Source organism: Typopeltis vanoorti, chromosome 6, assembly GCF_054136105.1.
Source record: "Typopeltis vanoorti isolate ZY-2024b chromosome 6, IOZ_Tvanoo_1.0, whole genome shotgun sequence".
In the NCBI taxonomy this organism is placed as follows: domain Eukaryota; kingdom Metazoa; phylum Arthropoda; class Arachnida; order Uropygi; family Thelyphonidae; genus Typopeltis; species Typopeltis vanoorti.
In genome coordinates, this window is record NC_143554.1 from 83,288,409 (window position 1) to 83,301,455 (window position 13,047).

Consider the following 13,047-nt stretch of genomic DNA (forward strand, 5'->3'; position numbering starts at 1 on the left):
TTTACAAGGCCATTAAAACGACTGCACTTCGACTATTGCGCACATGTCTAGTTTCCATTGCGATTCTGATACAGTGGAGAGAGTGCAAAGGAAAATGTTATTAGTGCTGATGATTATTATAAAGACAAATTGAGAATTTGTAGACTCCAGACACTAGCAAACAGATGGAGGGGGTGACATGATTAAGACTTATAAACTCCTGAAATGGTCATACAGGATTTCATTTTATGGTAGGAGGAGAATGCATGCCACCAAGAATGGGGTGAGATTTTCTTTCAGTGGTGCTGGATTGCTATTGGATGTTGTGTGCAAGCAGTGTGAATGAATTCAAGAATAAGTATGACTGCTGGTGCATATAGTATGTGGCTTCCCTCGGTAAGTCTCTTAATAATAATTTGAACCTTCTGTAAGTAAAATCATAAGCATGATTTGAGAGCCCATCTATCAGTAGTCATGATTGCAGATGTCTCTATGTTCTTCCAGGAACTGAGAAGGAGGAGTTGGTCCTTAAGGAAACAGATAAGGACAGCCAATTTCAAAGTAGTGCAGAGATTGTGTATTTTTAAAATACTGACATGGTCCAGACATAAGGAATAATAATGTTATAGAATGGCAAGATATTTTGCTATATGATTTTTTTTTATATATATTGGCTTATATGATTAAGTTCTGCTGTGAAGGATCATTTTGACAATACCATATTCTTGGGAGAGGGGCTGATGGCAAAGTTTGTCCATGTGAGTACATTTTCTGTATACTTTAAAAGAAAGGTTACCATTTGGAAGTTACTAAAATGTCTAGATAGGCTAGACTATTGTTACTCTTTTTCCATGGTAAAATGCATTGTTGGATATTGATTGTTGAGGTAGAGTAGGAACATGTCTATGCCATGTAGCATTAGCAAGACTCATTTTTCTAAACTCTGTAAAAAGAGAAGGTGAGAGAGAAGCCATTACAGTATCTGAATATTTTGTTCTTCCAAGAGAAGTAACCTGCATTGATGACAAAATCATTAAAATATCGTTCAAAGGGATAGTGGTGAAGAGAGGGAGAGAGAGAAGCTGTTTAATAGCAGCCTTGCAGTGGTAGAATTTTTAATATAAGAAAAGGTATGAGGGAACTGAGTTTTGGATAATCTCTGTGTGTGTGTGGTGGTGGGAGGGGGAACATTAGTGGTATCTGCTGTCAATCTCTGAAAGGATTGTTAAATTGCCAGCCTGGTTGGCCGAGTGGATAGTGTATCTGTTTTCTAGCCAAAAGGCTGTGGGTTCGAATCCTACCATGGATGTTTGTGATTGTCTGTGGAAATACCAGTGGTAGTCGGTGTAGTTGTGGTCAAGATGGAGTTGTAGAGCAGGTGCCCTCCCTGGAGGTGTCAGATGATAATAATGATAATAAATAATCTGTAACATCTGAGGGAAGACTAAAGAGTAAATTTTTTTTAGTAATTTCAGAGGTTAACTTTTGTAACGTAAACATTTTCTTTTAATCTGAGAATTGGACAAAGTAGAATGATCTCTGGTCATAACATTTACCTTTTTTTTAAGTTATATTCACTGGTGTTCAGAACCACAGTAGAATTTTTTGGATAATGTCTGGATAAGTCTACATCACATTTTTTTTTTTTTTTTTTTTTTTTTTTGTGAGAACCATATCTAAATATCTCCACTTTTAAAGGTCTTGTAGAAATCTAGTTACCAGCTGCCTCACCAAGATATTTTTTTACATATATTACAAAATGCAACTTGGAATTCTTGAGCCATTGTCATATAAAGTCATGTCTTAAATGATGACAAAACAGTACTGTGTGTTCCATGTACTCATTGCCAAGAGTGAATGGCTTATGGCACGTTTTGTGAGCAAATGCAACAATGGAAATGACAAAAATTAATGATTTAAGGCATGATAATGAAAGTGTTGTTATAGAAGTGGTTGAAGGTAATGTGAATGAGGAAAAAAAGTGTTATGTGGAGTCCTTCACAGGAATTATTCCAACTAGAGCAGCATTTTGTGTGTGGCACAGCAGGAGGGAAAAGAAAAAGTGAATGAATTAAAGAGGAGAGTGTTGTATGGAGATTGTCATAAGAGGTCATTTAATGAAATCTTTCTCAGGTGCAAAAATCAAGGCTGTTAGTTTGCAGAGAGAAGAAGTGAAAGAGTTGATTATTTTGGCAGCCATAAATGATTTGAAACATGGGAAAGAAGCAAAAAAAAAAAAAAAAAAAGAATGAGAAAGTAAAGATGAGTCTGCTGTCTCAGTAGGACTATGATTTCTGAGTACAGGAGGAAGGTTGTAGAGAATTTCATGGGTGTGAGGATTAGTATAGTGTATGTCTGACAGGCTGCATGCAAATAATTTTGGAGTAATATCAAGGTTGGAAATGCAAAATCAGATGAACTACAGTATTTGGTAGAGGGAGATGCTCTCAAGTGTGTGTCCAGTTGCTATAGAAATAATTATGAAGGAATGGGTTTCCTAGGGTTCAGATCTGAATGAGTTGATAATGACATTATGCAAGGTGCTGTGGCCTCAAGAGGAATTTTGAAATGCACGTACAAAAGAGAAGCAATTTTTGGCATTGGTAAACTTCACTTAGCTAAAAATTATCAGCAGATAATTTTGAGAATCTTGTTCATATTAGAAATCAATAAGACAAAATACATTAACCAGATGATACAAAGAAAGATATGCCATGCATTGACATATGAGCATAATGAGTTGGGTGCAGGCTGAGCAATTCTTATGGTGGAATTTATAGTTACTAAGGGATAAGCATGTGAAGGAGGGGGACCTCGGGTTTGAGAGTTCAGGATCTGGTAATAGCATCAGAAGATGTATCTACAGGGGCAGTTATTATTCCTCTTTATAAGACTACATCTTGACTGCTTGTGCACAGATGAAGAGAACGGATTTCTTGGGGATCAGGGAACAGTGGTGGTAGTAGGATTCAGAGACAAGTGATCAGGTCTACAAACACATTCCCTACAATGACAGATTGACTGTGTGTATGTTTTGATTATTTAATTTGATTAAAAAATCCTTTCAATTCTGTTTCCTCTGTCAATTTATAAAGTTTAGTTACAGGAGGAGATAATGAAAATGTATATTATTGAAGGTGTTTTATAAGAGTGACATGAAATTTTTTAATACATAACAGAAAGCAAGAACTAGGGGTCATCCCCCCCCCCCCCCCCCCCAGAAGTTGTTTAAGAGCATGGTTAGTAGAGTGTGTGCAGATTAGATTTTTTTTTTTTTGCCTGTACTCATTCCTCCTCCCAATCTACGTTCCTATAATAATTACTCAACTTGCACTTGTCATGGCATGCCATCTACATTCTCCTTTATACCCTCTGAATTATAAGCAGCAACCAACTATATATTTCATCCTATTGGCCTCTATCTCATACCAGATAGCCTATAATGAACTGCCCTTTGCTTGACTATTTGTAATTCCATGTATATTCCTTAGAAAAAAACCCTTTCAATTCTGTTCCCTCTGAGGACAGAGGGGAATAGAAACTGGAAACACTATAATCCTCTGTCAACCAAGTCTCACTAATGCTTGTAACTGTTTGCCAAGTATAGTTAACCAATGCCAAAAACTGGCTTATTCCAAATATTTCTGGTATTAGTATACATAAACTGCAATTCCACAACCTCCCTTATTTTATAGGTAAGACTCTGCAGAATTATATTCATCATCATGTGATCACTCTCCCATACTGCATCCTTGCTTCCGAACTTTCACTGAACAATACTTTAAGACATAAACCTTGTATACAAGGGGTGCCCCAAAATAACTGTAATCTGAACTTGGCACGTGGTCATTTTCTAGTTATGATGACGCTAGGCGTCATCACTGTGTAAATTGGTTTATTGTTCAGTGCTTAGAAGTAAGTTTGGCTATTTTGTAATGGCTGACAACAAAGAACAGAGTGTGCATGAATTTATTTTTGTTTTCTTTTGGGTAAAACTGCAGCTGAAACTATTGTTATGCTTCAGTAAGCCTTTAACCGCTACGGTCGAGTTAACTCAAGCATGGAAAAAAATGGCACCCTCAAGCGACACCCCTTGCAGAATATGCAAATTTTATAAAACACTATTATTGCCATTTTTGTGAGTGAACATGTGTATATCAAGAATGTATGATGCTGTACAGATGTCTTACTTGTAAGAATTTTAATTGATTTTATTTATAAATTTTTTGCAAAATTAATTCTACACATGGGACAATGTCAGTAGAATATAAAATCAGCAGTTAAAAGGTTAAGGACAATGCTTTAGGTAAAATGCAGGTCTACAAGTGGTTTTCTCATTTCAAAAATGGGGACATGTCAGTTGAAGACCAATCATGATCTGGCCAACATTTGAATTTTAGCAAATTTGCAAATGAAATGTGTGTCAGCTAAATTTATGCCTTATTTGCTCAGAGGATAAAAAAAAAAAAATCGTGTGAATGTTTGCCATGAATTGAGGGAACAAGGTGCTGTGGTTATGATCCAGAAATAAAACAAGCATCAAGCCAATGGAAACATGCAAATTCACCAAGAAGGTGTGCTAAGTTCGATCAAATGTCAAGACATTGACTCACAATTTTGTAATAGTACTTTTTTTTTACAAAAATAACACATTTTTAAAGAAAAGAAAGACTTATTTCAGCTCTTAAAAACTGAAGATGTAACTATGCACTCTCTACAGATGCCTTTTAGTCCCTCATGTTACAAAAATGACAGTAAATTGCCAAGTCATCAATATATTATTAGAGCATCGTTACTGTGGGAGGAAATTGTTCAGTAAGACAGTAAGAGTGTTACACTTAGAGCCTTAGGTAATACTGTGCTTTCCATTCAGACTTGGAAGATTTGAATATAGCAAAATTTTAAATAAAAACAGCCCCCCCCCCCCCTTCCACAAGATCTAAATTATAAAGGTCATTTAATATTCCATATTTCCTGCCTCTGTCAAACTTTTTTTTCAGTGTCAGAGAAAAACTGAAACCAGATGTTCTCTTATGCAAGTTTCTAAATGAACAAACAGCCCAATGTTGAACAGTGTCTACACAACCACACTGCATGTTGGAAAGAAAATAGTTGCTTTCTAAATTGCAAAAAGGTCTAGAATTTACATTTTCTCCAATATCTTACAAAGACAATAGGTCAGTAATTGGTTGCTTGTATTGGATCTTTTCCTGGTTTTGAAAAGGCAATGATGAATCTGGAACTTCTCCTTGGTAAGTATTCAGTTGTATAGTAAGAGAACATCTGTGGAAGATTATGTACCATCTTTTTTGCCAGCCTTGTTAGTGTACCTGCTCTCCAACCAACGGGCTGCAGATTCGAATGGAGAACTTCTTGACAAGTTATTCATTCAGGATCTAACATATAAGCTTTACAAAATTGCAAAGAAATTTGCATAATACCTGCTTACCAGCGGAAGGTGAGAAACACCCAAGTTGTTGTATATGAAAGTATGAGTAATATATTGGAATTTATTTATTGTAAAATGGAAAGCTAAAAATCAAGAAGAATGTCAGATTAGCATTTCATGTAAAGGAATAGTGGCTTAATTTATGTATTATCAAACTATCATAAAATCATAAGTCGCTAGGTAAGAAATAACTAATAGGATCAACGGTCACGTCTAAGCCGCAAGTACCTGTTGTAATGCCGAAGGCTGACGTAAGCACTTTTCCTCAAAAATAACACCTAATAGCAAGGAGGGAAAGCAAGGGGATCAACCCAAGGGCAATGTAAGCTATGGATCGTGCAAAAAAACAATACAGAAAAGAGGGTGCTGAGAAAAAGTATTTAAGGCAAAACGCGCCAAGCTCAAGGCTTTTTTCCCCTGTTTTCTTCGGAGATAGGACAAGCCCAGGGTGCTATGTCGACGACAGCCAGCCGTATTCATAACCTGTGCTCAGAGGTATTCTGCAGAGATCTGTACGTGAATCAACAGCTCATGCAGAATGGTGCCAAACGCTGAATGACCCACCTGAGCGAGCGGAGATAGCTCGTAGCAACAGCCATTTCTTAATTTGTGTCTGGTAGCAGAGAACGGAACAACTCAGCCACAAGACGAAGGATGACCCGAACAACACATGGCAGCTAATAGACCTTCAGAGGGACTTGATAAAGTAAAGATTCTTTTGTTTTATATCTTGAGATTGTTTGAAGGTAGAATTTGTGTCTTGATAAAGCAAGACTGAGAATTTTAGAAAACTTTGCTATGATAGAGTAATTAATACAGCCAATTCTATTAGACAAGGAATTGTATATCATAAATCGCTAACGTGTATACAATTTAAATAGTGAAAACCCTTTGTTAATTGAGTAAACTTAACTAAGAGAGAAATGATTTGAGAAATATCTATTTAAAGTAAACGTGAATGAAGGAACTTGACTTGAGTGTAACATTGTTTTACATGTCAGATCAGTATTGAACAGTTTGTATAGGCTAGAAATTCAGAAGTTTTGATAACTTGATACAAGATTTAATGTACATGTTTTGTTATTTGAATCTGAGTCTTGCCTGAATTATATTCTTGTTATAGGAAGCTGGCTGGTGCAGTTAAAATATAAATTTGCCAGTTTCTGAAGAGGAAATATCCCTAGGGGTCAACCCGGGTTATATATTAGGTAGAAGGATATAGAGAAGACTGGATCAATTTGGATCATACTTAAATACGTACTCTAATAAGGAAACGAAAATACTGATTCATAACAAGTTGAACAGCGTCTACACAAGCCACACTGCATGTTGGAGAGAAGATAGTTACTTTCTAAATTGCAAAAAGGTCTAGAATTTACCATTTTCACCAATATCTTACAAAGACAATAGGGGTCAGTAATTGGTTGCTTGTATTGGACCTTTTCCTGGTTTTGGAAAGGCAATGATGAATCTGGAACTTCTCCTTGGTAAGTATTCAGTTGTATAGTAAGAGAAGATCTGTGGAAGATTATGTATCATCTTTTGCCAGCCTGGTTAGTGTACCTGCTCTCTAACCAACGGGCTGCAGATTCGAATCTGGATGTTTGCAATTGTCTGTAGGTGGAAGATGAATATCATCCGCCTAAAGACATAAGATCTGAAGTGGTTTGAGAACGTTTCATGTTTGGTCTCTAGAGCAGAGTTTCAAGACTATGTAAAAATGGGGGGTGAAAAAATTCCTTAACCCACGGTGCAAATGTACTGTAGGTTTGCTAATAACCTTTTCTGGGTGGGAGCAACATTTAAAAAAAAAAAAATCATCACATAATGGATGTCATCAGGCTCTACTACTGGCATTAGAAAGAAAATAAGAGCTCTTTTTAATTCCTGTTTAACAAATGACTAATTGTATGGATCTAGCCCACTTATTCAACATTCGTCGTAAAGTGAAAAAAATTGATTTGGCTACTACTGTGTGTCCCCTGAACCTTGCTGCATAGCCACTGTATGAGTACTCTGATGTATTCCTTTCAAATATTTCTACTGCTATTCTATCATTGCTTACTTCATTTAACAAACTCATCTTTTTCATTTGGATCTAGAATAGTTTGCTGCATTTATATTTATTTTCTTATCAACATCTTCACTTTTTTTATCTCCTTTTACACTTAACTTACCTTTCTTAAATTTTTTTCCCTCTTATTCTTTGTTTATTTACAGATAACTTTACTCACTAATCAGCCGATATTTACTTCAGATTTTGCTACTGAGTCTCCAAGTTTAAGTTCTTGTTTCAAACTCATTCCCTCCAATAATATTTGTATATTTGAGTCTATAGTTCAACCTCTGAAGGCTGCTTGACTGATTATTTTTAAAACTTCTGTACATGGTGATCACTTCCTATTTCAAATCCCCTGAATTATAAGGGGATTTGAAACTTGTATACTTAATGTTATTTTGTGAAGATATCAGTATGATGGAACAAGGGGTTTATGTCTAGTTGATATAAATTCCACAGGTACTTAATAGTTTTGACCTTTTCTTCAAAATTTTCCCAAAATATTGTTTAGATTTCCAATAACAATCGGCTTTTCCTTTATGTTAATTGTCCTCTCTAACTACTTTTAGAATCTTCTCTGGACCATAGGCATAAGACATTACCTAATTTCCTGTTTTGAAATTTGCCCACCTCACTCTTCATGTTTAGTGTTGAATACTGTAGTTAGTCCTTCCTTTTTCTGATCCCTATTGCCCAAATATATCTTAGTTATTTGCTGGCTGGTTGGGCGAGCGGTTAGTGTATCCGCTCTCCAGCTAAAAGGCTGTGGGTTTGAATCGCACCATGAGCATGGATGTTTGTGGTGAGTGGTAGATGGCGTTGGTGTAGTTGCGGTTAGTCGTAGTTGGTGGAGACAGAGAGAGTAGTAGAGTAGGTGCCCTCCTTCGATGAGTCTTTGGACTCCCTGGAGGTGTCACATAATAATAATTTAGCAGTATCCATTGCTGCTTCTTTCTTTGATAATTGCTGTTTTAGTAACATCAGTTATATGCTCACATGATATTTCTCTTAGTCTTCTGTGACACCTCTTGTCCAGTGATGGTTCAGATTTTCAGTTCTGCTGAGGGCAAGTTCATTCAAATAGCTACTTTCCACTGTTTGCCATGGTTCCCTGATGAAAACAGCAAGTACCTTGTTTAACCATATAATGCTTAAGCCAAAACATTTCACCATGCTGTATGATTGTTTTTGTTTGTGGTTCAATATAGTTTGGTCGGCTAAGTTTCAATTGCCATCCCATCCTTGTTCATTTAGTCTTCAGGGATGCTAAATAATGGGACACACCATGAGAAGGTGAGGACTGGCTATTGAGTTAGAACCCTGGTCAGTTTTTCATATTCCTTGCAGGCTATGTAAAGGTCTCCTTACAGTTATCTAGTTTTTAAGTGACCCTACCATACATAACTGAAACAAAAACTAACAATCCTCTCATCATTCACATGCCCATAAAATTAATAATTTAGGTTTGTTAATTAAATCATCACATCTTTGCTTCTTTATCCTTTTGGAACCCAAATCTGCACACAGTCATCAGCCTCTAGGTAGATGTAGAGGCTGATGACTCCACATCATTTACCTTATAAATTAAAGATGCCAAGAAATTATATTCTTGGTTTAATTCTTTGTCCATAAGGATATGTGCTTTGCATTATGGGATACAAAGACAAGTCATGTGAAGTCATTGGCCTGTATGTACAAGTAGCCCAGTCGTTAAGTTACTTTACACTCAAACTTTGTTTACCAAGAATATAATTTCTTGGCATCTAATTTATAGTATAACCAAGTGAAAAAATTTTCAACATCATTTGCCTTAGTATCCCTTAATGCAAAGCACACATCCTTTTGGATTTATGATGCTATGCATTATGGGAAGGGTTACTACCTAGACTTGTTTTGACCTGTATCGAAGTCTCATCACTGGGAGATAGAAGAGATACCAAGGCTGAATTAATGCAGAAGTCATATTTCCCATGTATGTAGAAATAGTAAAAAAACATTGATAATTACTCATTTAGCCCTTCAGTGTGAATTTCAGTTCCTCATTGGAGAACAGAAAAAGGTGCATATAAATTCTGTTATTTCAGAAAAGTTTTTAACTGTAGTTTTTTCTTCCTTTTCAGCTCTCCTTTTCTAATTTGCTTGCTAGTATTCTATTCTTGATAATATATAGTACTCTATTCTCAATGACAGCTGTTCTAAACACTCAACTAATGCACGTGCCCGTTACCAAGATTCAAAATGAAATTCTAGTGACAACATACATAGCTGCTATTATTACAGTAACTGCATATAGAAGTATATGGCATAGGATACTACTATAACAATAGAAGTAGCTCCCTCAGGATTACAATATTACAGTAAACAAGTAGAATGCTACTTAAATATATTTTAAGTCCCCTTTTTAAGTATTACCTAATAGATGCACAATTGTACACATTAGGTAATATTAACACGTACACCTGTAATAAATGCAAACAAATACATATTTTTAATTAGATTATCTTATATAAGGGAACTTAAATCTTATGTATGAAATTTTCTCTCTGTAATATAATAATGTAAAAAAACAAACTAATAAGTTAATCATAATTATATGAGATTTTTACAATAAATACTAAGTAACATTTTATTTTCTTAAATCACTGATTAATTTTATCAGTGAAAAATACCGCATGTGTTCTTCCTGTTTATTATGCAAGTTTAAACCCATAGTTCTTGTGAAGAATATATTAACTGATGCACTGACTAAGGTTATTTGATAATATGCATTGGTAAATAAATGGATAAATTCTCATTGCCACCAAAACTTGCACATAAAAATTCCATTTAGTGTGGGTGCTTGTAAGAGTATTTAAGGTAGATGATATTCATTATTCTATGTAATACCTTTATTGGAGATCTGAAGTGACAAAAGAACTATTTCCTAGAAACCAGATGACAGCCTCTTGTTGCAGTTGCCATAAAAATATTAAAATAAAAAGGCTTCCCTTATAAGTTGTTTATATCCCTCCTCCATGCCTTCTACATTACAGATGTAGAAGGCATGGATGTAGAAGTCTCCATTATGCAACATGAACATAATGTATTTATTAAATGCTCTGGGTCCTCCTAATAAATTATTCTTCAAGATGACTGTTGCAAATACATTGTTTATTAACAGGTGGTTTTAGCAAATGACAAAGTAGTTAATGCATTGCAAATATAAAGAAGATCAGCATTTGAATAACTGCTGCAACTGATCCAAAGAAAACATAATAGTAAAACATTGCAAAGCCCCTCCTGTTGTTTTGCTATTATACCTCTGGTAATTCATCTTTATAATTAACCGTTTTGGTTGACTGTTTGCTCAGTCAGATAGATATATTGCCATTGGCAACATAAGTTTTTTTTTTTTTTTTTTTTTGCAGAAATGCTAAAAAAATCTTTGGACTTCCATCCAGAACTGTAAGTGCCCTTTTCAGTTTTTGTAGCATTCTTCACTTCTCCCTAAACACACTGCAAGATTTCATGACTTTATTATACACCTGGCAGTACCCTAGCTTTATGGGTTTACACTAAAAAGTTAATCAGAATAGTTTATTTTATGTGAATCCAAATCTACAAAGTGTAATAATTCTGTAATATGTTAATACCACATATAATTTTAGTTAAATAATCCAGAAACATGGAACTTTTTCGAGTCACTTCAAATCTGTTGTGTGAGGTGTGTTGGTCTAACACTGGAAAATGAAATTCATATGCTATTCACACCAACAAATATAATAGGTAATTCCTGCAGTTAGAAATGAAGTGAAACTATTTTGATTAGTTTTGTTTGAAGACCAGTAATTGTTTTTTCTTTTTTTTTTAGCAAACGTGAAGAACAGATCGACAGACTAATGGGACGAGATAATATCCCTCTGAAGAATGCCTTGCAACGTATTGATGCTCAGATGCCTCTAGAAGACAAGTGCAAATTGGCAGAATATGTAATAGACAATAGTGGAAGTAGGGATTACACAAATCAGCAATTAAAAACTATAGTGAAAGAACTTCAAAAGTCTTATGCCCATTGGAAAGTTAGATTTGCAGTTGCACTAATTATGTTTAGTGTTGTTTGGTTACTATTGAAATGTATCATCAGATGATAGTGTGTATACTTACACTCAAAGTATAAGTTTTTAATTTCATACTAAAAATAAAAGATACATTTTATATAAATATGACAGTTGTTTTGTCTGAAATTTAAACAGAATAATCATGAAGCCAGCTTTAGTAACATATCAATCTTAATACAAACATCAATTTTCCAGCAGTGGATGGTGCAGTACCTTGAATCTAGACAAAATTATGAGAGTAAACTTGAAATTCCTGCAACCACTTGAATGGTTCACCACCACAGCAGTTATGTGTGGTTTGATTGCTTACATCTGCACTTGATTTTGAATGATTCTTAGCATATTTTGCTTGCATTTAACTAAGGTCCAGTTCACGGTGTTAGTGTCACACAAGCACAAATCCACATCAATTCAAGATAATGTAGTAGTAGTATTGAAAGAACTATACATGTTTCCATGCAGAAACTGTGTGATATGTATAGTGTTTAAAATGTGGAACATATACACTGCTCGGAAAGAAGTCAACAGATCATAATGTGAGGAACAAACAACCATGATGCCCATCTTGATAAGATATAGGACCTTTTGTTGCAATGACTGCAGCAATTCCCTACAGGACATACCTTCCATAAGCATATGAGAGCAATCAATGGGAATTTTGAACTATGTACACATGTAATGAGGGTTCTGGACTGTTGTGTGGAAGATGTCCTGCAGCCTCATCAGATGATCCAGTTCATTCTACAGATGTTCAATAAGGTTGAGATCAGGGCTCTGTGGAGGCTAGTCAAGAGTGCTGACATTCATGTCCACGAACCACACAGTTGCAGCAGCGTTATAACACGGTGCATTTCTTGCTCAAAGAGAGCATGGTCAGTTCCATAGGAATGTCACAAAGTAGGAAACATTGCACTGTTCAGATAACTCTCAGAGTTCAATGTTCGTGTCACCACAGCGGTCTGAGGCCAGACCAGGAAAAACAGAACCACACCATCACTTCCAAATTTCACAGTTGGGATTATGCACGCTGGTGAGAGCAATTCACCAGGCATTTGAGGGTGTAGTGCGATTTGTCGTTCCATAATGCAGCTTTCCAAGCTTCCATGTCCCACTGTACATGACACTGATTTGGGTAATGTGGGGTTTGTATATTACAGTCCTATCATGGAAACCCATGTTGTGAGCCTCAGTTCTGAATGCTTTGTGCAGATTTGTGTTCAAGTCAATGTCTGGAACTCTGTATTCGACATGTCAGCTGACAAATGACTGTTTTTACATACTATTCTTTCACATTCGCTGCATGTAGTGAGTCATCTACTGCAGGTAGCACTTGCAGTTGACTCCCTGCACTTCCATCTCATTGGTTGTCTTGGATGGCCCAATTTGTCAACAGTTTTTCGGAACAGATAGGCCTGCAACATAGCATCCTATCACAACAGCTTTTTTTCAGTTCCCTTCTCGCA

The 13,047-nt window shown here is 35.7% G+C and overlaps 1 protein-coding gene across 5 annotated transcripts in view; it reads left to right on the plus strand.

The window, feature by feature from the left end:
* Dpck (Dephospho-CoA kinase) overlaps positions 1 to 11,677 on the plus strand; it is a 118,011-nt gene extending 106,334 nt beyond the window's left edge. For all 5 annotated transcript variants that reach the window (XM_090394962.1, XM_090394963.1, XM_090394959.1 and 2 more), the window contains one exon: positions 11,338 to 11,677. In XM_090394962.1, coding sequence (XP_090251088.1) covers positions 11,338 to 11,614 — 277 coding nt within the window. In that variant the 3' untranslated portion in view covers positions 11,615 to 11,677. The remainder of the gene's footprint in view (positions 1 to 11,337) is intronic.
* The last annotated feature ends 1,370 nt before the right edge of the window (positions 11,678 to 13,047 follow it).